This window comes from Carettochelys insculpta, chromosome 30, assembly GCF_033958435.1.
Source record: "Carettochelys insculpta isolate YL-2023 chromosome 30, ASM3395843v1, whole genome shotgun sequence".
NCBI classification, from domain to species: domain Eukaryota; kingdom Metazoa; phylum Chordata; order Testudines; family Carettochelyidae; genus Carettochelys; species Carettochelys insculpta.
Window position 1 is genome coordinate 13584055 of NC_134166.1, and position 23981 is coordinate 13608035.

General features: G+C 53.9%; 1 protein-coding gene across 2 annotated transcripts; it reads right to left on the reverse strand.

Annotated features, from left to right (window-relative positions):
* Nucleotides 1-619: 619 nt before the first annotated feature.
* On the reverse strand, nucleotides 620-23751 carry LOC142003638 (myelin-associated glycoprotein-like). 2 transcript variants are annotated; one of them, XM_074980751.1, is made up of 10 exons: nucleotides 23267-23751; nucleotides 22765-22942; nucleotides 8510-8890; nucleotides 7855-8148; nucleotides 6940-7212; nucleotides 6049-6345; nucleotides 4919-5215; nucleotides 4264-4363; nucleotides 2822-2951; nucleotides 620-2507 (listed from the first exon to the last, which is right to left on the reverse strand). In XM_074980751.1, the coding sequence occupies exons 1-10, from the start codon at nucleotides 23432-23434 to the stop codon at nucleotides 2361-2363; spliced, it is 2265 nt and encodes a 754-aa protein (XP_074836852.1). In that variant the 5' UTR covers nucleotides 23435-23751; the 3' UTR covers nucleotides 620-2360. The 2 variants fall into 2 exon arrangements, with proteins under 2 accessions (XP_074836852.1, XP_074836853.1); XM_074980752.1 differs by lacking the exons at nucleotides 22765-22942; nucleotides 23267-23751 and adding an exon at nucleotides 9288-9807.
* Nucleotides 23752-23981: the final 230 nt, after the last annotated feature.

The window sequence follows — 23981 nt, forward strand, 5'->3', positions numbered from 1 at the left end:
TTGGTGTTTCCAGGGGCTTTAGTCTGAAATAGGCTCTGTTGTGTGTGGACACACTATTTCAGTATAAGTTTTGCTTATTTTGGGGCTTCCCTGTACTGTGGACACATTATTCCAGAATAATTTATGCCAGAATAATAACACCAGAGGAAGCTATAGTATAACTCCATAGTGTATAACAACTTCATGAATAAATAAATGAAGCTGAGGAGCTTTGCCGTTTAGCTGGTGGTTGGTAGCTTCTTTTAATCCACAGGCAGCCTGGCTTTCAGCAAGCTCCTGGATGCATAGAGGAGGAGGGGAGGAGCTGAGCTCCCATCCCATGCACCAATGAAAATTGGTTCTTGACACTCGTGACAAAGGTTGCGGACTCCCGCTCTAGCTAATCTTGCTGTCACCCTATTTTTCCTGCACAAACTTCCCTTTTTATTCTCCTCCTTCATTTAATTTGTTTAGTTCACTTTTCGCCTTTCCCCCAAAACCCTGAACTAACAAGCTGCCTCCACTTCCTTAATCTCCTCTTTCATACCCTTTGCTTCATTTTGTATTACTTTTTCCAAACTCTTAACCAACCAGCTTTCTTTGCTTTCATAACCTCCTCCTATTTCGTTAGCTTTTCATGTTTATTTTAATTCTTACTTACTTTTTCAAACTTTTTCGCCAGTGGCAGGCAGTCCTGCGGGTTATCCTTGGCATTATAATAGAAGCAAACCACAGTGAACACAAGAAAAGTACAAAAAAGGTCTATTTTGGAAATCTTACATTAAATTGCACCACTGGTTTTGCGCAACACAGCATAGGTGGATCTAACAGTTTGGGAAGGAATAGTGGGGTGAAATATTGTAATTTCTGAGCTCTTCAGCAGTGGCTTGCAGGGTTAATCTTATTAATATCCAGTGGCACTGAGTACCAAATGTTAACAATGGTAAAACCCAGCAGCAAAATTGCAGTTGATGGCTGGTGTGATTGGGTCCTTCACAAGTAACGCACTGCCCTTCACCCTGCTCAGAAAGGGCCTTTGAACCTTTCAGGGCCTGAGATTTTCCCTCTCCAGGATTTTAGGGTGATTTTTGAACCCTTAGGAAAGAAGAGGAGGTAGATTTTTTTTCTTCTTAGCTGTCCAGGGTCCTAAGTGCATTTCATACAGCCCAGCCCCTGGCTAAAGTATTAATGGGACATGGACATTTCCTTCATATTGTCATCAGTGGCTACCAAACCCAAATGGGTATCTCTGGGCAGAGGGGGCATGGTGATCAGATATTAGCATATGCAGGGAAGCCAGCACATGGCCTGAGGCTGGCAGGTGTGTGGGGCCTTTTGCAGGTAGATGCGGTGACTAAACCTTCCCTGGCGGGGCAGATGGCCAGGGGTAGATATGGGCCACCTGGTTAGTCTCCCCATTATCCCACTGTTGACACCAATTACCCTGTTGGTAGCACACCTCTAGTGCCATGTTGGTGCCAGTGACTCTACTTCTCACCTCAGTCCCTGACATGGGTCAGATCCAGGTGTATCACACTTCCCTCACCATAGCCGTGTCTACACGTGCACGCTACTTCGAAGTAGCGGCACTAACTTCGAAATAGCGTCCGTCACGGCTACACGTGTTGGGCGCTATTTCGACGTTAACATCGACGTTAGGCGGCGAGACGTCGAAGCCGCTAACCCCGTGAGGGGATGGGAATAGCGCCCTACTTCGAAGTTGAACATCGAATTAGGGCCCATGTAGACGATCCGCGTCCCGCAACATCGAAATAGTGGGGTCCGCCATGGTGGCCATCAGCTGAGGGGTTGAGAGACGCTCTCTCCAGCCCCTGCGGGGCTCTATGGTCACCGTGTGCAGCAGCCCTTAGCCCAGGGCTTCTGGCTGCTGCTGCTGCAGCTGGGGATCCATGCTGCATGCACAGGGTCTGCAACCAGTTGTCGGCTCTGTGGATCTTGTGTTGTTTAGTGCAACTGTGTCTGGGAGGGGCCCTTTAAGGGAGCGGCTTGCTGTTGAGTCCACCCTGTGACCCTGTCTGCAGCTGTGCCTGGCACCCTTATTTCGATGTGTGCTACTTTGGCGTGTAGACGTTCCCTCGCAGCGCCTATTTCGATGTGGTGCTGCGCAACGTCGATGTTGAACGTCGACGTTGCCAGCCCTGGAGGACGTGTAGACGTTACTCATCGAAATAGCCTATTTCAATGTCACTACATCGAAATAAGCTACTTCGATGTCGGCTTCACATGTAGACGTAGCTCATGTTGCCACCAGCCACCCTAGCGCTCGCTCCAAGGCTCTAGCTGTTATGACCCCTAGCTACACAAGCACTCATTTAAATAGAAGAGCTATTGAGAAGCATGGTCGCCCTTCTGCTCCCCCTCTAGGGTTCGACATTGGAGTAGATCTGGTCAGCCAGCAAATGTGGCTGCCAATTGCCAATGTTCCCATAAACTCTGTCTCCTCTTGCTGCTACATTCTCATAGTCTTGCACTCGCTCCATGTCTTTGCAGTTGTCTGCTTCCAGCTCCTGAGGAGGCAAAGGACGATTCACATACAGGCCACTGAGATGCAGCCACCTCTAGGGCGGGGCAGGTGGGAAACAGCCACACACAACACCACACAGGGATGGCTCGTCTGGTGCCAAGAGGCAGCCAGGGGTAGGAAAGGAAGACTAATGTATCTATGGTAACAGCATGCCTTTTTGGTGGGTGAATGCAATTAACTCTCTGGGAGTAATGCTGGGCTGGGTGCTCGGGCAGGCCTGCCTGCCAGGGGAGAGCTCCAACCCATCCAGGGAAAGACAAGGTCCCTCCTGGCTTAGCCCCAGAGGGCGTTCCCCACCTCTGTCTGATTGTACAGGTTGCAATGCTTCTCTTTCTTCGCCTTGCTGGGCTTCCCCGCCTGTAGCGACAGCCTCTGCTCCCCGCTGTCTTCCCTGCTGTAGATCGAGGGACCCTCCACTTTGTTTTTCCTGCAGGAGGGAACGGCTTTAGTTCAGTTCCCCCAGCCCTGGAGCTGCCAATGAGCTCCCCTCCCCCAGCAGCAGCTGATCCCAGAAGTCAACACAACTGAGCCCCTGCAGCAGGCAGTCCCATGGGTTAACACTTCTGCCATTTAGTGACAGAGCATCCTGTGGGTTAACTCTGATAATTTCCAGTGCCAGGGAGTCCCACAGGTTAAACCACCAATACCCCATGGCAGTGAGTCCTGCAGTAAGAGCCCAACACTGCCAGTGGCAGGAAGTCCCACAGGTTAACCCTGCTAGTAGCCAGTGGCTGGGAGTTCCACAGATTATTTTATTTCTTAGAGGAGTCTCAAACTGCAGGAGATCAGCCAGGTTATGACCCATCTCCTCTTAGTTGCCTGCTTTTCACAAGTGTCTGTCGATGTCCTAATTAATCCACCCACCTCAATCCTCCTTGGCCAGTTCTCTGAGACTCTCCGCCCGCCCCCCCACTCAGGGGTGAAGCACCTTTCTTACAGCTACTGGTGTAGTGGAACCCACCCCCAGGGCCCTCAGGAATAGGAATGTTCATGGGGGTGGTGGGGGGCTGCAATATAACAATTCCTGTAAGAAACTGAAGCGTGGGCCCAGGGGACTCAAGACAAGGGGTTGGGGAGTGTCGGGTCTGAGGGGGCTCAGGGCCGGGGTGGGGCTGTGGGGAGGGGCAGGTGTCAGGGCTGAGGGTCGGGAGGGGCTCAGGTTATAGGACTGCAGTGTCTGGGGCAGGTGCAGGGAGGGAAGAAGGGCTGAAGTTCCCCTCCTTGAGATTTTGACTGGGGCATTGCTTGCTGCTCCCCATCATCACTGTCAGGTAGAGTGGAAAGTGCACAGCTTGTCTGCCCTGTGCTCCCCCGCCAGAGGGCGAGGAATGGAACAAACCGTGCACTTTTCCCTCGCTCCCTGACAGTGCTGGGAAGAGGAACAACAAGCAGCTGGGAGGGGAGAGCTTCAACCTTAACTGCCCTCTGCAAATGGCATCCTGGGTACTGGGCTGGGGGTGTCCTGGACCAAGCAGGGGGTCACACTGAAGGAGATCTCTGGGAGCCCCATGGGCACTTCACTGCCTCCTGCTGCAGACCAGTGCCCTGGCCAGCTGCCTGCATCTCGTCGGAGCCATGCACTGGGGAGCACCAGCTTACAATCACCTCCACCTCTGGTCACTGCCTCTTCCTGTCCTGAGCCTGCTGCACTCCCTGGTGCCGAGCGGGGCCTGCTGCCTGTGCGGCTCCATTGTAGCCAAGCCACCAGACCTCCAAACCCCAAGGCTCAGTGCCCTCACCTGGCTCTGGCTACCTTGTAGACCACGATGGCCAGCACCAACAGCAGCACAATGCCACCAATGGCAGCAGTGGAGATCACGAGCCACAAATTATGATGTCCTGAGGAGACAGATGGACACAGCTGGTATCAGCAGTGGGATTAATAGTGTCATGCGTGGGTGGTGGGGGGCAGCATCCATACATAGGTAATTTCAGTAACAGTATGTCTATGCATCGGCAAGCAGGTGCAATTCTCCCTTCCCCTCTGCTACAGGAGGCAGGCGGCCTGGGCTCATGGTGTGTACCGATCAGCAAAGATGGCAAGGGTGCACCAGCTACTGTGCGGTTGCTAGTTATCCTACCCTTGGGGTAAATTAGAGTGTGGCTTATATTTATGTGTGTGAATATATGGTAATCTGATAGCCACGTTCAAGCTATATTAATGACATTTCTATTAGGTCCAACGTGCGCAGAAAAGTAATTCTGGTAATACCAGCCTAGGGTGCGTATGTGAGTAATTACAGTAGCAGGGCACCCCATGCCAGGCTCCATCCCCCTGCTGCCACCCACTATCCCAACTACATGAGTACCTAGCATGCACCTGGGATGAAGTGTGTAAGTGAGCAGTTACAGTAGCAGGGTTCCCCATTCCAGACCCCTGTGGGTCCCAGGTACCTGTGGGCACAATGGGCAGCACGGCCTGGCTCTGCCCGTGGGTGTTGGTGGCGACACAGGACACGTTGGCCAGGGCCCCAGCTGGGCCCCACAGCTCCGTGCTCACGGCCGGGCCCTGCGCCCACGAGGTCGCCTGCAGCTCGGGGCCCTCGAAGTCCCCAGGGAGGGTGCGGTTGGGCAGGCGCCACTCGAGACGGGGCCGGGGGTTCCCCTTGGCCGCGCAGTAACACGTGGTCACTGCCCCAGGGCCGCTGCCCTGCACGGTGCAGTTTCCCAGCGGCAGCAGCTCCGGTGCATCTGCAATGGGACGGGGGGGGGGGCGTGAGGCAGGGAGCCCAGATGCCCCAGTCACCCCTGAGCAGCCAGTGCCCCACCCGGGGGCGGATTGGGGCCAGCAACCTCCATGGGGGCCAGGCGCCGTGTGCCCCATTCTCTCCAGCCAGTGCCCCACCGTGGGGCAGCTCAGGGCGAGCGCCCCTGGAAGGGAAAGGCCCTGAGCCCCGTTCCCTGAGCCCACACCCCACCCTGGTGCCTGACTGGGGCTGACACCTCCCAGAGGGACAAGCCCTGTGCCCTGTGCACCCCCCCCGTGACCCAGCCCCCACCTGGGGCAGCTCGGGGTGGGCACCCCTAGAAGGGATTGGCCCCTTCACCGTTCCCTGGCCAACACCCCACAGTCAGTGCCCCTGCAGCACTCCACATCCTAGTGCCCCCACCCTGCAGCACAGTGCCCCCTAGTGCCCCCAGCCTGCCCTGCAGCACAGTGCCCCCTAGTGCCCACACCCGGCAGCGCAGCACCCCCCAGTGACCCCAGCCTGCCCTGCAGCACAGCGCCCCCTAGCACCCCGCACTCACACTTGACCTCCAGCTACACCTCATTGTGGGTCTGCTGCTGGCTGGGGAAGGTGGCTGTGCACTGCAGGAGCAGGTGGAGGGGGACAGCCCACGAGCCTGGCTCCCTACCCAGACAGCCTGCGGGGGCTGCCCTGAAGGCCAGGAGCAGACCTTGGAGCTGGGCCAGCCCGTAGAGCACCCACCACACAGACTGCAGGGGATGTCCCCAGGACATGCATATGCAGGAGCAGTTATGGTACCAGATGGCTCCATGCCCAGGCCACAGGCCTCAGTACCTGCGAGCACGAAGGGCAGCACAGCCTGGCTCTGCCCATGGGCATTGGTGGCAGCGCAGGACACGTTGGCCAGGGCCCCGGCTGGGCCCCGCAGCTCTGTGCTCACGGCCAGGCCCTGCGCCCCTGAGGTCGCGTGCAGCTCGGGGCCCTCGAAGTCTCCGGGGAGGGTGCGGTTGGGCAGGCGCCACTCAAGGTGGGGCCGGGGGTTCCCCTCGGCCGCGCAGTAACACGTGGTCACTGCCCCAGGGCCGCTGCCCCGCACGGTGCAGTTCCCCAGCGGCAGCAGCTCCGGCGCATCTGCAATGGGACCGGGGGGGGCGTGAGGCAGGAAGCCCAGATCCCCCAGCCACCCCTGAGCAGCCAGTGCCCCACCCAGGGGCGGATTGGGGCCAGCAGCCTCCATGGGGGCCAAGCGCCATGTGCCCCATTCTCCCCAGCCAGTGCCCCACCGTGGGGCAGCTCAGTGCGAGCACCCCGGGAGGGGAAAGGCCCCTTCACCATTCCCTGGCCAACGTCCCACAGCCAGTGCCCCTGCAGCACAGCACCCCCTAGTGCCCCCACCCTGTCCTGCAGCACAGCGCCCCCTAGCACCCCACACTCACACTTGACCTCCAGGTACAGCCCATTGTGGGCCTGCTGCTGGCTGGGGAAGGTGGACGTGCCCTGCGCCCCACCTGTGACCCAACCCCCACCCTGGGGCAGCTCAGGGCGAGCACCCCTGGAAGGGCCCAACCCCTTCACCGTTCCCTGGCCAATGCCCCACACCCAGTGCCCGCTCTGGGGTGGGATGGGAGCTGGTCCCCTGCAGAGGGGAGATGCCCCATCCCCCACCCCTGCGCCAGGCCCAGCCCGGGTTCCCCAGAGGCCAGCCCCGTGTCCCGCGCCCCTCACACTCCACGTCGAGCTGTGCGGCAGGTGAGTCCTCCCCCAGGCCGATCTCGTTCTCGGCGGCGCAGCGGTAGGGCCCCGAGCGGCGCCCCACGGCCGGTACTGTCACCTCGGGGCCCTGGCCCAGCCCACGCAGCGGGACCCGGCGCGGCCCCTGGAACCAGCGGTAGCTGCTGGCCGGCGGGTGGCTCTGGCTGCTGCACCGCAGGGTGACACTGTCGCCTTCCTTCAGCCAGGTCGGCCCCACCACGGCCACGGCCGTGCCCCGCGGGCGATCTGGGGGGGGGAGCATGTTATGGGGAGGCAAGAGGGGAGCCCAACCCCCGCAGCCGTCCTGGCCCCCCAGAGCCCCTCTGGCCCCCACTGGAGCTTCCCATTGCCCTGCCAGGTGCCTCTCCCGGCCTGGGGCCAGAACCCACTGCTGGGGAGAGACCACCCCCACCCCCCGCGCTCCAGGAGCACAGCGCCCCCTAGTGCCCACACCCTGCCCTGCAGCACAGCGCCCCCTAGTGCCCACAACCCACCTTGCAGCACAGCGCCCCCCTAGTGCCCACAACCCACCCTGCAGCACAGTGCCCCCTAGTGCCCACACCCTGCCCTGCAGCCCAGCGCCCCCTTAGTGCCCACACCCTGCAGCACAGCGTCCCCCCCCCAGTGCCCACACCCCGCCCTGCAGCCCAGTGCCCCCCAGTGCCCACACCCTGCCCTGCAGCCCAGCGCCCCCCAGTGCCCACACCCTGCCCTGCAGCACAGCACCCCCCCTAGTGCCCACACCCCACCCTGCAGCCCAGCGCCCCCAGTGTCCCCCCCTGCAGCCCAGCGCCCCCTAGTGCCCACACCCTGCAGCACAGCACCCCCAAGTGTCCCCCCCCACAGCACAGCCCTGCGCCCCTGCAGCACAGAGCCCCCCACACTCACACTTGACCTCCAGCTGCAGCCGGTTGTGAGCCTGCTGCTGGCTGGGGAAGGTGGCCGTGCATTGCAGGTACCGGCCATGGTCCTTGTACGAGGGGGTGTAGCTCAGCACAGACTCCACCCGCCAGCTGCCCCCAGCCAGCCGCTCATGTCTGGTCACTGCTTTGCCCTCCCTGACGCTCCAGCCCAGGCTGGGAGGGGCCGAGGGGCAGGTGTGGCGGATGGAGCAAGTGATGGTGGTTCGGTCACCCTCGACCAGCGCCCCGGGGTCGCTCAGCATCAGTGGCTCTGGCGTGTCTGGGGGAGACGGATGGGGGGGTGTAATGGGCTGCAGCAAGCCACGTACCCAGATGCAGCCACCTCTAGGGCAGGGCACAGGGCTGGTTATCCAGAGGCCCCTCGCCTGGTGGTGAGATGCAGCCACCTCTGGGGCGGGGCACAGGGCTAGTTATCCAGGGACCCCCTCACCCAATGCTGACACGCAGCCATGAGACACGGGGGCTGTTTATACTGGGACCCCTCTCCCAGTGCAGTGTTGCAACCACCTCTGGGCTGGGGCTGCTGTTTCTGTCGGGATCCCTATGCAGTGCTGAGGTGCAGCCCTTCTGTGGCTGCATCTCTGTGCTGCCCTGAGTGGGGGTGGGGGGGTCCCACTCACCTGCCACCTCCACCTGGACTGTGACGTCGTAGAAGCGATGCTGGACAGAGTCGGGGTTGATCCACACATAGTAGCTCATGGCGTCTTCGCTTCGCACGGGGCTGATACTCAGAGTGCAGTTCCCCAGCTCCAGATCCCCCAGCAGCTGCGTCCGGCTCTGGTACTCAGGCAGGACGCTGGCTGTGCCTTTGCTGTTATAGATCTCCGGGTAGCCCCGGCTTCGGTACTGGTACCAGGCCACACTGAACGGCCCGCCCAGGGACTCGCGAGAGCCGGGGTAGGTGAATGAGCAGGGGATGACCACGCAGGAGCCCTTCAGAGCCCGGATGGTCTTGGGAAGTGAGGACTGCCAGGATCCAGAGACTTGGCTGTAACACAAAGCTGGAAAGCCAGAAAACAGCATTGAAATGCAGCGACCTCTGAAAGTGCAGCAGCTGGGAAACAGCCACACATAACACTGCACAGGTATGGCTTGCCTGGGACTGACATGCAGCTGTCTCTGAATGGAGCAGCAGGGGAACAACCACACTTAATGCTGCATGGGACAGCTCACCTGGGGCCAAGAAGCACCCACCTCTGGGACAGGGTAGCTGGGTAACAGCCACACATACCACTGCACAGGTATGGCTTGACTTGGGGGGTGAGATGCAGTCACCTCTGGGGTGGAGCAGCTGGGGAACAGCCACACATAACACTGTACAGAAATGTCTCCCCTGGGGTTGAGGTGCAGCCACCTCGGGAATGGGGCATCTGGGGAACAGGGGTGGTAGAGAATTACCTTTCAACAGGGCCAGGAGGAGGTGCCACCACATGAGGCTCACAGCTTTCCGGATCTTGGAGGATCCAGCCATGTCGGGAGGTTTCAGTTAGGATCCTAATTGTTGAATCCCTCCTCAGCCTCTGGCCAGGGTGATCATGGCATTTGATACCCACCCTCTGCCTGGGACCCAGAGCCAGCTGGGCTGAAAGGGGCAGGCAGCCGGCCAGCTGCAGCTGATGTAACTCCTGTGGGCTCCCCTGCTCTCTGCCCTGAGGTGAGAGGTGGGGATTTGCTGGACAAGGCTCCCCTGCTTGGTGGAGCCCCATCCAACCTATGCCTGGCACCGCTGGGCACAAACGGCTGAGGGTTGTGGGGAAGCTGCCTCCTGCCAGGGAGTAGACTCAAGCTGTTGGGGGACCTTTGAACTGTACCCCTCATCAGCGGGTGGGGGCCCTCGCTCCCTGCCCCCTGGCCGAGAAGCTGCCTGCGCCTGGTTCCAAGAGGCTGCAGGTGCAGAGGAGGTAAGAGTGGGAGAGCGGCACGCCCCACCCCCCCAGCTTCCCCATGCAAACAGGGGTATGTGCTGCCCATCCTGCCCTGTCCCAGCACGGTCTGAGCATTGGCCTGCCAAACCCAAGGTTGTGAGTTCAATCCCTAAGGGGCCCTTTAGGGATGTGAGCAAACAGGGCTGCTCCTTTAAAAGGAAAAAAAAAATGGGTTATGATGGTTGGTCCGGGCAGGGGACCGGACTCTGACCTCCCAAGGTCTCTTCCAGCTCTATGAGATGTGTGTGTGTATCTGCCATGCCCTGGAGACATAGTTCTTCAGAGTTTTCAGAAATAACTCATCCCAACACCAAAATAAGCGATTTCTGAATGGAGCGTTTGCATGAGAGAGCCCAGTTTGGAAACCAAAGCAAAGACGGGCGGCTTTGGAGGCCAACGATGTCGTAACTCCCTCTGCTCGCTGTGCACCAAGCCCATTTCGAAACTGAGAAGTGGGGTTGGGGAAGGTCATTTGTTTTGGTGGAGTCACTATTTCCTGTTCAATGCCCAGTTAGTCCAGAACAATGAACTTTGCAGTGTGGACACCAGGTTGTTTTTTTCCTTTTCTGCCAGAAAAAAGGGTTTTTTTCCCCACAGCCCCCACCCAAAACCCCAAAAAACAAACCAAAAAAACCCCCAGAAAAACAACATACACATTTTCCTTCCTCCCATCTCCAACTGCAAACCTCATCCAGCCCCAGGAAGTCGCTGGGTCCCTGCAGGTAGCCCGAGGAGAAGGTGTGACTGGCAACCTGCAGCTTTAGGCCATCCAGTGGGGAGGGGACCCTGTTTGGGGCTGGCTCTGACTCTGCTCCATCTCAGGCTTCAAGCGACTTCTAACAGCCTTTTGCTATCGTTGCATAAGACCAATTGCTCATTTTTCAGCTTTTGGGGAACTTCCAGTTGTCACAGTTCTGGGAAATTCAGGGCCGAGCTCTGACCCTTGGCAACGATGGGAGAAGCTGAGATTCAAAACAAGACCGTAGCGATCTCGGGGGCAATCACTGGTTTACACAAGTCCTGCAGGAGGTGTCTGGGACGAGCGCACAGTTTGCTGGTTAGGGTTATGCTCTGTGTGTGGAGACGGGCGATTTGCTCTCTCCAGTTGCTGTGGTTGTGGTTTCCCTCCCTAAGGAAGAAGCTATAAAAACAGCTCCTCCATTACCTAATTGCCCTTAATTAATAACTAATTAATTACCCTTTCTTGCTCTGATCTCCAGACTGCAAAGAGGGGCACCCTAAGCCTATTGCTACACTGCAGGGTTTTTTGACGTTACTTATTTTGATGGTCTAATGTCTAAATAAGTATTGCCGGAAATCACACTCACACCAGGCATTGTGAAAGGCATGTTCTCACTGACAGCTGCAATTCACAGCCACAGTGTTGCCAAAGGCGCCTTCAGCAGAGCCCATAATAGCTGCGCTGTGGTCACACGCCTCCCTTTTTGACCTTGGAAAGGGAAAGGGGGCTCTGCGGAAGTCGTTTGTAGAGCTGGAGTAATTGTTTTGAGGGAAAAATCCCTCTTCGTTCGAATCATCCTGCTTGGCTGTGTGGCTGCTTCGGGGTGGAGGAGGGCAGAATTTTTTTTTTCTAAAAATGACCCCCCCCAGTGTAGACAAGTCCTAAGACATGGATTGAGTTCCTGCCAATGATTTGGCCTTGACAAGAGACTAGGTTTGAGCTGAAAGCTTGTTCCATCACTGGTCCCAGCCTGGAGCAAGAACTTTTGCAGATGGTGTCGGTATTTGAGTCCTTGCATCAGTTTAACTTTCTTTCTTTCTTTCTTTCTATAAAGCGTAAGATTTCAGCTACCAAAGGGTTGGCAGCCAGTTGATTTTGGAGAGGGTGTAGGGTATATATTGACCTAGGATTATGATGGGTCCTTTGGAGGTCAGAACCTTACCTTGATGACATTAGTTTTCACACCCACTAAGCTGTACAGGCTGGCTGGCCGTGTCTACACTTGCAATCCTCTTTCATGAGAGATATGCAAATGAGGTAAATTGAAAAGGCAAATGAGTTGCTAATTTGCATGTCCAACACCTCATTTGCATATTCTTATTTCAAAATAGCTTCTCCATAAAAAACAGGGAAGAAGGATTCTTTCGAAGATGGGGTTTACTTTCGAAAAAGCAGCATCTACACTGGTTTTCGTCCTTCGAAAGAAGCTATTTCGAAATAAAAGCATGCAAATGAGGCATCTGATATGCAAATTTGAACCTAATTTGCATTTTCAATTTCCCTCATTTGCATGCCTCCTTCTAAAGAGGAATGCAAGTGTAGACACAGCTGCTATGTCTACAGTCACATTCCTCTTTCCAAAGAAGACTGCAAATGAGGGAAAGTGAAAATGCAAACGAGGCACTAATTCATTTACATATCTTGCGCATTGTTTGCATAAACTCTTTTCAGAAGAGATTCTTTTCAAGGCAAAAAAAAGCAGTGTAGACCACACCTTCGAAAGAAGCCTTCTTCCTCGTTTGTTTCGAAGAAGGGGTTTATTTTTGAAAGACCCTGTCTACGCTGCTTTCTTTCTTTCGAAGGAATGTCTTCCAAAGAGAACTTATGCAAATGAAGCGCACGATATGTAAATCAGTCCTTCATTTGCATTTTTGAGTGTCCTCATTTGCATTCCTCTTTTGAAAGAGGAATGCAAGTGTAGACATTGCCATAGACTATGTCCACACAGCAGAGTTATTTTGGAATAAAGTATTCCGGAATAGTTTCTTTCAAAAGTGCCTCTGTGCCCTGTCTACACAGCCCATATTCGGAAATATCTGTTTCAGAATAAATGCTATTCCTTGTAGAATATCACCTAGTCTGCATACACAAAATGAATGAGAAGTCCTGTGGCGCCTCAGAAACTAACAGAATTTTTGGAGCATCAGCGTTAGACGAGGTGGGTCTTTGCCCACAAACACTGATGCTCCAAAAATTCTGTTAGTTTCTAAGGTGCCACAGGACTCCTCGTTGTTTTGTAGCATGAGGTTGGCAAAACTCCAAATAGGCCGTCTGCTCTTCCAAAATTATTTCCAAACAGCGGATTTGCCATGTAAAGTTCACAAAGTTATTCTGTTACTTTTGTCATTGTAAAGGCTCGAAACAAATGAGGAAGAAGGCTTCTTTCGAAGGTGAGGTCTACACCGCTTTTTTTGCTTTCGAAAGAATCTCTTCCAAAAAGAGTTTATGCAAATGAAGCACAAGATATGTAAATGAATCAGTGCCTCATTTGCATGTGCGATTTCCCTCCTTTGCACTCCTCTTTCGAAAGAGGAATGTGATTGTAGACATAGCCAGTATGGCTGAGTCGTTACAAAATAATCGAAATATTCCAGAATAACATGCTGTGCTGACGCGCCCGTAAGGAGCACTGCTAGGCGGGGGGAACTGGAGTGTCTGCTGGAACTGTTTGTATTTATTCTAGTTAGTCAGAGGGATGGACAGAAGTTCTCCTTTTGACAGGTTCAAGGTACATTAGTACCCCAGTACTTTAGTGGCTAATGGCTTGGGGGACCCAGTCTTGGGGTGTGGCCGCCCTGCCCCAAAGCTCTCCCCGCCACCCGAGTGCTCCTTGTTACAACAAATCTAGCGGGGATTGGTCCTGTCCTTTCCCCCTCTCCACCCGCTGCTGCCCTATAAATAGACTTGGGAGGATGAAAAGTTTTTGCTTTGTGTAACAATTGTTTAACTTTCGGTGGTGCTTCTAGGCGTCACCTCGGTGGGATATGCTGGGGGAGACCTGAGCAGGCTTTTAATGACGGTAGAAGCTGAGCTCGAGTTTTACACCCCAAAGGGCATGACAAGGTTGGGGAGGGAATATCTTTGGACCAACTTCGGCTGGGGAAGGAGAGATGGGCTTTCGAGCCCGGGAGAAGAGCTCAGTGGGGTTTGCCACCAGCTGAAGGTGGCTCACGGAAGGATCTGGCCTCCTCCACTCATCATCTCCTAGGACCAAGACAACAGCAACGGTGCGGCAGAAACCACAGCTTGGCAACATCACGTGCAAGGATCATTCGCACCAGAATGCACCAGCAGGCAGGATTTGTCCATGTAACTCTTTGGTCCCCAGCCCACGTGTAACAAGCCCAGTTCAGAGGTTTACATCACGAGTTTGGACTCCAGGTGGGTTTGTCTTGCCTGTCTGGGCTGTACATGTCACAGATTTCTGAGGCAAGGAGCTTTGTGGCTTCAAATCCACAATTAAGTTCTAAGTGAGCTACCAAAAAGCCCCTAAAGCAGAGATTCCCAGCCTACAGGTCTGGAGGGGGAGGGGTGGCTTAGTGGCTTGAGCTTTAGCCTGCTAAAGCCAGGGCTGTGAGCTCAGTCCTGGGGGAGGCCATTTTGAGATCTAGGTTAAAAAAGGCCTGCCAAGAGGTCAGGGGACTGGATTCAATGACCTCCCCAGGTCTCTTCCAGCTCTAGCAGATGTGTGTGACCCAAACATGGATCACAATTAGGTTTTTCTAAGGGTTGCCAGCTGGGTGGCTCCAAGCTGCGCATGGCTCCTTAAGGAGCCATTTGCAGCTCTCACCGCTGCTCGCTCCTCCAGCTCCCAGTCCCCGCCCTGCCACACTGAAACGAAACTTAATTTAATTGGTTTAATGGATGGCAGGAGGGATCTGGTTGTTACACCAATTAAATTGAATCCCACTTCAGTGTGGCAGGGCCAGGAACTGCCTGCGCTGCAGGTGAGGGAAGTGGGGAGGCGGGCTGGGGGGCCATACGGAGGTGGTGGCCTGGTGAAGGAGCAGCAGGGGACACTCATGTGAGGTAGGTGGGGGCGTTTGGGGCTGAGGGGTTTAAGCCCGGGGGGTGTAAATAAAGATTTATAAACTGGGAGCTTGTTACCTCCAGAAGGAGGAAACCAGTTCAGGTCTCTCCAATAACCGCTTTCAGTCTCTCTCCACAGGCGCTATGGTAGAGATAACTGGGGCTGATACCTCACAGGGATTGGATCTGAAGGAGTCCCCCTGATTTGTAAGGCATGCGATGCACAGTCCTAGGGAGAGGGGTTCTATGACCACCCCCCCAAGAGGAAGAGATGTGTGGTGGTGGTCAGGGACTCCCTCCTAAGGGGGACGAGTCATCCATCTGCCGGCCAGACCTAGAATCCTGGCAAGTTTGCTGCTTGCTGGGAGCTAGAATCCGGTCTATTACCGAGTCCCTGCCAAAAGTTATTAAACCTGTAGTCTATTACCCGCTCCTACTTCTCCATGTAGGAACCAATGGTACAGCCAAGAGCAACTTTGAAGAGATCGTGGTGGATTACGTAACCCTGGTAAGGAAGATCAGGAATACGGAGCACAAGTGGTGTTCTCGTCCATCCTCCCTGTGGAAGGAAGGGGTCCGCGTAGAGATCATTGAATCGCAGAGATAAATGAGTGGTTGTGTAGGTGGTGTTGCAGGGAAGGATTTGGTTTTTTTTGACCATGGGATTCTCTTTCGTGAACAGGGACTGCTGGGAAGAGGTGGGATCCACCTCACGAAGAGAGGAAAGAGCATCTTTGCGGGCAGGCTTGCAAACCGAGTGAGGAGGCTTTCAACTAGGTTCGTCGGGGGAAGGTGACACAAACCCTGAGGTAAGTGGGGAAGGAGAAGGGAATAATCAAGTAGGTTTCCTGGGTGACGAGGAGAAAGTGGGGCCAATCAGCCCCTTCTCTAAGGTGCTTGTACACAAATGCCAGAAGCCTGGGGAACAAACAGGAAGAATTAGAGACCCTGGCACAGTCAAAGCAGTGTGAGGTGATCAGGTAATGGAGACTTGGTGGGATGATTCACATAACTGGCGCACGGTCATGGAAGGTTATGAACTGTGCAGGAAGGACAGGCAGGAGAGAAAAGGAGGAGGAGTTGCGCTCTATGTGAGGGAGCAGTATGATTGCTCAGAGCTCCAGTATAAGGAGGGAGAAAATCCACTTGAATGTCTTTGGGTTAAGCTTAGAGGTGGAAGTAACAGAGGTGATGTTGTAGTTGGTGTCTGCTATAGATCACCAGATCAGGGAGATGAGGTGGATGAGGATTTCTTGAGACAGCTAAGTGAAGCTTCCAAATCACAGGCCCTGGTTCTCATGGGAGACTTTAATCATCTGGCATTTGTTGGGAGACCAACACAGCAGCACACAGACAATCCAGGAAGCTTTTGGAGAATGTTGGGGATAACTTCTTGGTGAAATCTAAACTACTAAAGTTTTCATTTTTAAGGGAGCAAGCGTGTGACTAAAGAGAAAGAGTAAATCACTAACTCTGAAGAGTTAAAAAAAAATTCAAAGTAGCTTGCAGAGTTTAAAAAGAACTAAGCATATTTGTAAATGGAGTATTTGAAGATGTAATCTGCCACCCCCAACGGGGGGTAGGAAAGTGGTCTTTTGTCTTTCAGAAACACAGAAAAACTGGTATTTACCGAAGAACAACCTAAGACATCATCAATCCCCCTCAACATGACATGTGGTTTTGTATTTTGTTTGTGCTTATCTTATTAACAGCATTGCTAAGTTGTCTACATTGCTAGTACATAAACAAATAAATAAATAAATATGCCTGGGCTGACAACATTTCAGGTGAGGCAAAACTCAGACAAGCAGAAGAGGTAAACCCTGTTGGTATAAGCTTCTGCCCAAAGTGCTTTGAAGCTTCAGCTGGCAGTTTTTCCGCCGAGGCCATGTGTTACCTGGTCTGTGCTAGTAACAATGCAGTATCAGCTCCACAAACCAAATTGCTCAGCAGCTGCCTAGACTAATGAGTGTGGTGCCTGGCAACTCCACCCTCCCTCAAATGTATTTTGCCAGGCAAACTAAAGGAGAAGGTTTGGAAAACAGCTAAAACCTGATTCCCGCATGAACTTGCTCACATAAGTAAGGGTGTTGTAGAGCCTAAACTCTTTACAAAGGAAAACAGTTCTTCCAGCCACACCCTCAACACTTGTACCACCTGGCTGGTATATAAGGAACGACAGGGAAAAGCTAGTAGCTGGGTAGGCGGTGTGTTGCCTAATATGAAGTTATTGAAAGTAATCCCCTACCTAATGTCTATTTTGCCCAAGTGGCTGAACTTGTTGTCCTTTCTCGCGCTTGTGTCCTCACCACAGGCAAACCGGTCAATATTTTTACCGATTCTCATTATGGCCAATTATGGAAGCAAAGAGGGTTTCTCACCTCGGGGGGGAGGGGCTGGCAAATTACAAATGGTCTGTATGTTGCTGCCTTATTAAACGCCTTGCAGTTACCCTGTGCTGTTGCAGTTATTAAATGTGCTGCTCATCAGTCTCCTTGTGAGGAAGTTACTTGCGGAAATGCTTTGGCTGACTCAGCAGCTAAGGCTGCGGCCCTTTCCCCTCTCGGGCCACTTCGCTATTTCCTATTTTTGCTTACTCCCCATCTCCTATTGCAACTCCTATTGATCCTGCACTATTCCAAGATCAGGCCCAAAATTCAGAAAAGGCTACCTGGAGCCTGGATGGATGCCTTTTGCATCCTGACCACCTTTGGTGCTCCCTGGACGGCCGCCTGGTTGCGCACAAGGTCATTCTCCCTTATCTTACTTGCGTGCACCACGGCATGACTCATGTCAGCAAAGGAGGGATGATTGCTGCTGTGCAAACAAAATTGGTTTGCTCCCAAATTCTCCCAAGTAGCCCAGGACTACTGTCTGCCTTGCCCTGTCTGCCAAGCCCACAACGTGGGCAAACCTGTAAAGACAGTTCCAGCACCCAGACCTCCGCCTTTAGGACTGTTCCTGAATTTACAAATGGACTTAACATTCAACTGCCCAAATGCCAGTCTTTTGAATACATGCTGGTTATTGTTTGTTTGTTCTCGGGATGGGTAGAAGCTTATCCATGAAGGAAAGCTGACGCCATCACAGTGGCAAAAGACTTTTAAATCATTATATCCCATCCTGGGGAATACCCCTCGTGACCTCCAGCGACAGAGGCACACACTTCACTGGACAAATTATTCAAAATTTGGCAAAGTACTACTCTATCCAACAAGCGCTAAATTGCCCGCGACAGCCAGAGAGTGCGGGATCAGTAGAGAGACGAAAAGGCATTTTAAAGAATAAACTCTCTAACATAGGTGAGGGCTCTGGTTTAACTTGGGTAAATGCCCTCCCGATTGCCCTAATGAGCAGGACAGCCACTCCTAACCGAAAAACTGGACTTAGTCCCTATGAGATTGTGTGTGGCTGGCCCATGAGACTGCTGAGCAGCCCGGAGATTGACCAGGCTGATGCCACACTTGTCAAAGGAAGCACAGTTAAGTATTGCCAGGAACTTATGAGGTGTGTGCAGTCCTATCACTCACAGGTCACGGACGCTTTCCAGGAGGCCCTGACTGAGCTGGGCCATAAGCTGCAACCAGGAGATCTACCAGCGAAAGACTGCTTGAAACTAAGGTGGAAGGCTCCCTACCAAGTCCTTTTGACCACCCATACCGCTGTGAAGTGCAAGGGACAGCCCACCTGAATCCACACCTCCCACTGCAAACCAGTTCCAGCTCCTACAGAGGTTAGTCCTGAAGAGGAGCACCGCAGACCTGGTACCTGAAACCCAGGTCCAGAAGTAGACGAGGATCAGCGAAGGCCTAGTACCGGCAATCCAGGCCCAGAAGCAGACAAACCTGAGGGACCAAGACTACAGTACTAACTGCAGCCCAGGAAATCTGCCAGCAATAGGTGAAGAAAGCTACAAAGTCCTAAAGAAGAGCCCAAAGGGGGCTGGCCAAAAAAAATCCTGCTGAACTTCTGTTTAATCCTGCTTTTAATACCTAGTAGCTATAGCCTATATGGCTCAAATTCGTTTATGCTTTTAATGAACCAAGTTTCCAAAGAATTTAACACCACAGATTGTTGAATATGTGCTCACAGCCCTGTACGTTCAGAAGGAGGTGTTCCAATGATTCCAGTCCCACTCGATAACACTCAGATGAATGGCACATGGTTTGATGAACTGGGCCAGAATGACACATGGTATAATAGAGGGTTTAATGGCCTAGGATATGTCTGTTTAGCCATAACCTCGGTTGAAGAATATTGTTGAACGTGCAACGGGACAGGAGCCCAGGTGGGGAAAATCAGGTGCGGGATAAGTGTTGTCCAGAATGGGAGTTGGCATATAAATAACACCTGGGAAAAAGATAAGGGCCCTTCCAACTTTGGTGTCTTCGGGTACTATTTGGAGTGGATGATGATACCCCAATGCAGTAAAGCCTTGACATCTAAGGGTGGCCATTATTTCACATGTGGCCGAAGGGCTATAAAACGTTGCCCATAAATTGGAGTGGAACCTGCTATGTTGAGGCGGCCTTCCCAGCCATTTGGATAGTTGACTGTCTTCCCGGTAGTAGGGTCCAAAACCACCAAGAGATAACGGAAGTGGAACGGTACTGGGGAGTCACGATCTCAGGTTTCGGTGTGGCCTTTGCGATGAAGGAGATCCAGAAGCTGGAGGAAGCTTTTGAGAAAGTAGCCAACACCACAACTAAAGTCCTCTGAGCCATTGATAAGGGATTAGAAGAAGTTAGGCAAATGGTCCTCCAAAACCGGATGGCCCTTGATTACGTCCTAGCAACCAGGGGCGGGGTTTGTGCCATGGTGGGAAAGGAATGTTGTGTGCATATTACAAACACCAGCAGGGAAGTAGAGGAATATGCCTCAGAAATTGGAAAAGCTGTGGTTAGCCTAAAGAACAAGAAAAGTTGGACCCTCTGGGGTTGGTTGGGAGGTCGGGTTGGACATGTGAGAACTTGGATTCTGCAAGGAATAGCCTTAGTATTGGCTATATTCTTTTGTGTTTATTTCTGTTTTTTGACAATCAAATGTCGTCTTTCCTGTGCTCTAAAAATTACGGAACAGGCCCTTACCAACAGGGAAGTGGAGCTCATGATTTTAAGGCTCGATGAACAAAGAAAAGAACAAGAGGTATAAATGAACACTTCAGTGGAGATGTATCCATAATATGGCTTCTGAGTTAGCCTTTTTAAGGCTAAAAGGAGGGAGTTGTGGAAGCCATCTTATATAGAAGCCGTTTCACGTTTCTTATTTCTGCACGTACACAAGAGCTTGGACTTGTCCTGACCTGTTTGGGAATGGCAGGGGGGTGAGCTCTATGGAACGCGTTAATGAACTGGTTGGATGTGAGGCTCCTACTCCTTGGTACCTGTTCCTCCTTGCTGATAACGGTTTTCTCTCTGAAAATGATTTATGTTTCTCTGCCTAATTGCCTCTGATGCTGGACGTGTTTGTGGCAGGGTATAAAATACTAGAGTTAGCTGAGTCGGGCAGCCTTGCTGGACCTGGTTTTACTGGTGTCCAGTTTGGCTCATCTGTTTCCTTACTGGATTCAATAAAGCTGTTTGTTAGCTGCCTAAACACAAAGAAGACTTTTGTTTCAATAAGAGTTCCCTTGATAAATTGGAGGACTGGGCCAAAAGAAATCTGGCGCGGTTCAGCAAGGAGAAGTGTAGAGTCCTGCACCTGGGGCAGAAGAATATCCCAAGCATTGTTATAGGCTGGGGACCAACTGGCTCAGCATCAGTACAATGGAAAGGGACCCAGGGGTTATGATCAAAACAAAGAAGCAGTCAAGTAGCACTTTAAAGACTAACAAAATAATTTATTAGTGGGTCTGTCCCACGAAAGCTCATCACCTAATAAATTATTTTGTTAGTCTTTAAAGTGCTACTTGACTGCTTCTTTGTTTTGATTGTACATAAACTAAGCACAGCTCCCTCTCTGGTGCTAGGGGTTACGGTTGATGAAAGGCTGGAGATGAGTAAACAGTGCACCCTTGTAGCCAAGAAAGCTAATGGCATACTGGGGTGCATTCGGAGGAGCATTTCGAGCAGATCTAGAGAAGTGGTTGTTCCCCTCTATTCAGCACCGGTGAGGCCACATCTGGAATATTGTGTACAGTTTTGGGCCCCCCAGTATAAAAAGGATATGAATTTGCTGGAGCAGGTTCAGGGTAGAGCAACAAAAATGATTAAGGGGCTGGAGCACAAGACCTATGAGGAGAGGCTGAGGGATTGCAGAAGAGAAGACTGAGGGGTGATTTAATAGCAACCTTCCACTTCCTGAAGGGGAGTTCTAAAGAAGAGGCTGAGAAACTGTTCTCAGTGGTGTCAGATGGCAGAACAAGGAGCAATGGTCTGAAGTTACAGAGGTAGAGGTGCAGGTTGGATATTAAAAAAACTATTTCCCCAAGAGGGTGGTGAAGCACTGGAATGTGTTGCCTAGAGAGGTGGTCGATTCTCTATCCCTAGAGGTTTTTAAGCCCTGGCTTGACAAGGTCCTGGCTGGGTTGATTTAGTTGGGGTTGATCCTGCTTTGGGCAGGGGGCTGAACTCGATGACCTTCTGAGGTCCCTTCCAGCCCTGGGATTCTGTAAATGTTTTCCCCAGGGGAGGGCTTCCCCCCGGGTTTGAATTGCCGTGGGTCACAAACAAAGTCTCACTGAATTGGCCAAATGAGTTGCCTTCTGGAACAGGTTGGGAACTGCTGCCCTGGAGTTCACAGGTGCTGACGTATCCCCTGGCAAAAGCCCCCGCACCCATTGGAGATGATGCCCAGATGCAGCTCGAGGGCCCTGGGCTCCCCTGCGTGACAGCGCCAAGCCCGCTGGGCACCGCCTGCCAAGCCCCCAGCACCACACTCCCCACGTGGATGGAAGCAAAGTGGCAAAGCACCAGCTACCGGGCCCCCAGTGCTGCTGCAGGCGGTGAGGTTGCTGGCAGAGCAGGGCGCCCGGCCAGCACGCCCCAGGTTCAAGCGGGCCAGACGGGGTCAGTTGTGCCAGGGCTGAGCTCGGGTGCCTCTTTTGGTACAAATTAAACACAGGGGGAGGCTGTAGGGGCCAGGAGTGGTGGGGGGGAATTCCAGGGGCCCTGTGGGGGAAGGGGTGATGGGGGGATGTGGAGGGCCCTTGGGGGACAGGGGTAATGGGGGGACACCAGGGGACTCCACAGGGGATGGGGTCATGGGAGGACACCAGGGGCCCCACAGGGGATGGGGGGATGGGGGGACACCAGGGGTCAGTGGGAGGCACCAAAATACCAGCTCGCCCAGGGTGCCATGCTCCTGAAGGCCGGCCTGCAAGACCACGTGGGAGACCTGGGGCTGGGGAGGGACATGAGCCGACAGTGTGGCTGGGGGCCAGGGCCCTCCAGTGGTGGAAAGTCCCCATTATCTCCCCCGCCCCACCCCAAGCTGGCCAATCTCTGCCCCCCCCCGGCCCCTCTGTCTCATTCCCCAGCCCTGGGTCAGGCTCGCAGCCCCTTTGCTGTCTCTGCCAAAAGCCCTTTTGCCCCCTTACAAACACCCAGCGCTTGTGCGTCCAGCGTGAAACCCGGCTGTGAAACTGGGGCACAGGGTCACCCCCCCCCCGGCTCTTCCTGGAGGCCACACTCCGAACCGCACCCCAGGGAGCCGCCCACTTCCATCCACGTCAGCCTCTGCCAGCGAAAGAGGAACTGGGGCAGCAGCAGCTGTGCTTAAAGTACGGCCAGAACGCCTGGGTTCTCCCCCTGGCTCTGGGAAGGCAGTGGTGTGTCTAGTGGTTAGAGCTGGGGGTGGGGCTGGTATCTGGTAACCCCAGCTCCCTTCCCCCATCTCTGTATCTCCTGTTCTGAGCTTATTTTATTCCTTTTCACTCCCCCCTGCCCACCGACCTGCTGCTGGGCCAAACCGCCCCCGGGCGCAGGTGGGGAGAGCTCAGTCCTTCTTAATAGAAGAAAACACCATCCCTTTGCAGGAGCTGTTGGGTGACTGACATGAACCGCAGAGCAGGTGACAGTGGGTTAGAGCTGGGGGGAGCCTGGACTCCTGGGTTCTCTCCCCAGTTCTGGGAGGGGAGGTGAATCTAGTGGGTGAGAGGAAAGGGTGGGGGGGGCCAGGACTCCTGGGTTCACTCCCGGTCTCTGTGGGGTTCCCGCCAGCCCAGCTCTTGTTCTCTTACCCAGGCAGAGCAGCGCGAGGATGATTTCTAGGCATTGCCTTGTGGACGGGCACAGCTGGCCGGCTCCGCGCACCCACATCCTCCTGCTCAGCCGCTGTGGGAGACCCCAGCAGCCTGGGCTCAGGGGATTCACGAAACACTCCTTGCCGTGGGTTCCAGAGCGCTGCGTCAGGTGGTGCTGGTGGGGAAATGAGCAAGGAAGTGGGATCTAGTGGTTAGAGCAGGGGGGTAGTTGGGAGCCAGGACTCCCAGATTCTGGCCATGACTGTGGGAGGGAAGTGGGGACTAGTGGCTAGAGCCTGGGGGGTTGGGGTGCTAAGAGACAGGACTCCTGGGATCTAGCCTTGACTGTGGGAGTGGGGTTGTGGGTAGTGGTCAGCGTGAGGCAGTGTGGGGTTGGGAGCCAGGACCTCTGGGCTCTAGCCTTCCTTCTGGGAGGGCTGTGCAGGCTAGTGGTTAGACCAGGGGCAGGGCTGAACACACACAGTCTGTCTGTACTTACCCCAGGACCAGGCAGTTTTGCATCCTGCTCTGCATGTGCTGTGCTGCGGCAGTGGCAACAAAAGCCTCTCACCGGAAACCACACCGCATCCTGCCAGACTCTTCCGGCCCCACACAGCTCAGATCCCTCCAACTCTCCAGCCAGTGACCAGCCTGTCCCCAGCCACATGCTCAGGCAGAGCTATCTTCATCCATCCCCAACCGCCTGGGTGCTCCGCCCCTGGGGCTGTCCGGTACCCCACTCGGGTTTTCACCCTTTCACACCATGCATGGTCGGCCTGTGAAACCCTCCCCAGAGGAGCTTGTGAAAACCAGGGCTTGGACAAGGCTCAACAAGGAGCTCAAGAAATTCCAGGAGGTTCAGTCCATCAACAGCATTGGCCAGGCTGGGTCAGACGGTGTCCCTAGCCCTGGTTGTCAGAGGCTGGACATGGGCATGGCTGAATTAAATATCTGTGCTGCATTAGGACGCTACCAGCTACACCAGGGTCCTTTTTGAAAGGACCCGCACCTTTCAAAATCCCCTTATTCCAATTAGTGAGCGGGATAAGGGGATTTCCAAAGGTGCGGGTCCTTTTGAAAAGGACTCCCGTGTAGCCGTGCGGAGCAGTGAACTTTCGAAGCGCCGCAGCTGGAAGCGTCCTCATGCTAATGAGGCACTGAATATTCAATTCAGCGCCTCATTTGTAATCTTCAAAATGGCCATTAGCATGGCT

Coding starts and splice junctions, on each gene's coding strand:
- LOC142003638 (XM_074980751.1), bottom strand. CDS start 23,434: ATGTGGCTGGGGACAGGCTGGTCACTGGCTGGAGAGTTGGAGGGATCT. Junction 8,149..8,509: donor AGTCCAGGTGGAGGTGGCAG/GTGAGTGGGACC, acceptor CGTCTCCCCCAG/ACACGCCAGAGCCACTGATG. Junction 4,364..4,918: donor GCTGCCCATTGTGCCCACAG/GTACCTGGGACC, acceptor CTGTCTCCTCAG/GACATCATAATTTGTGGCTC.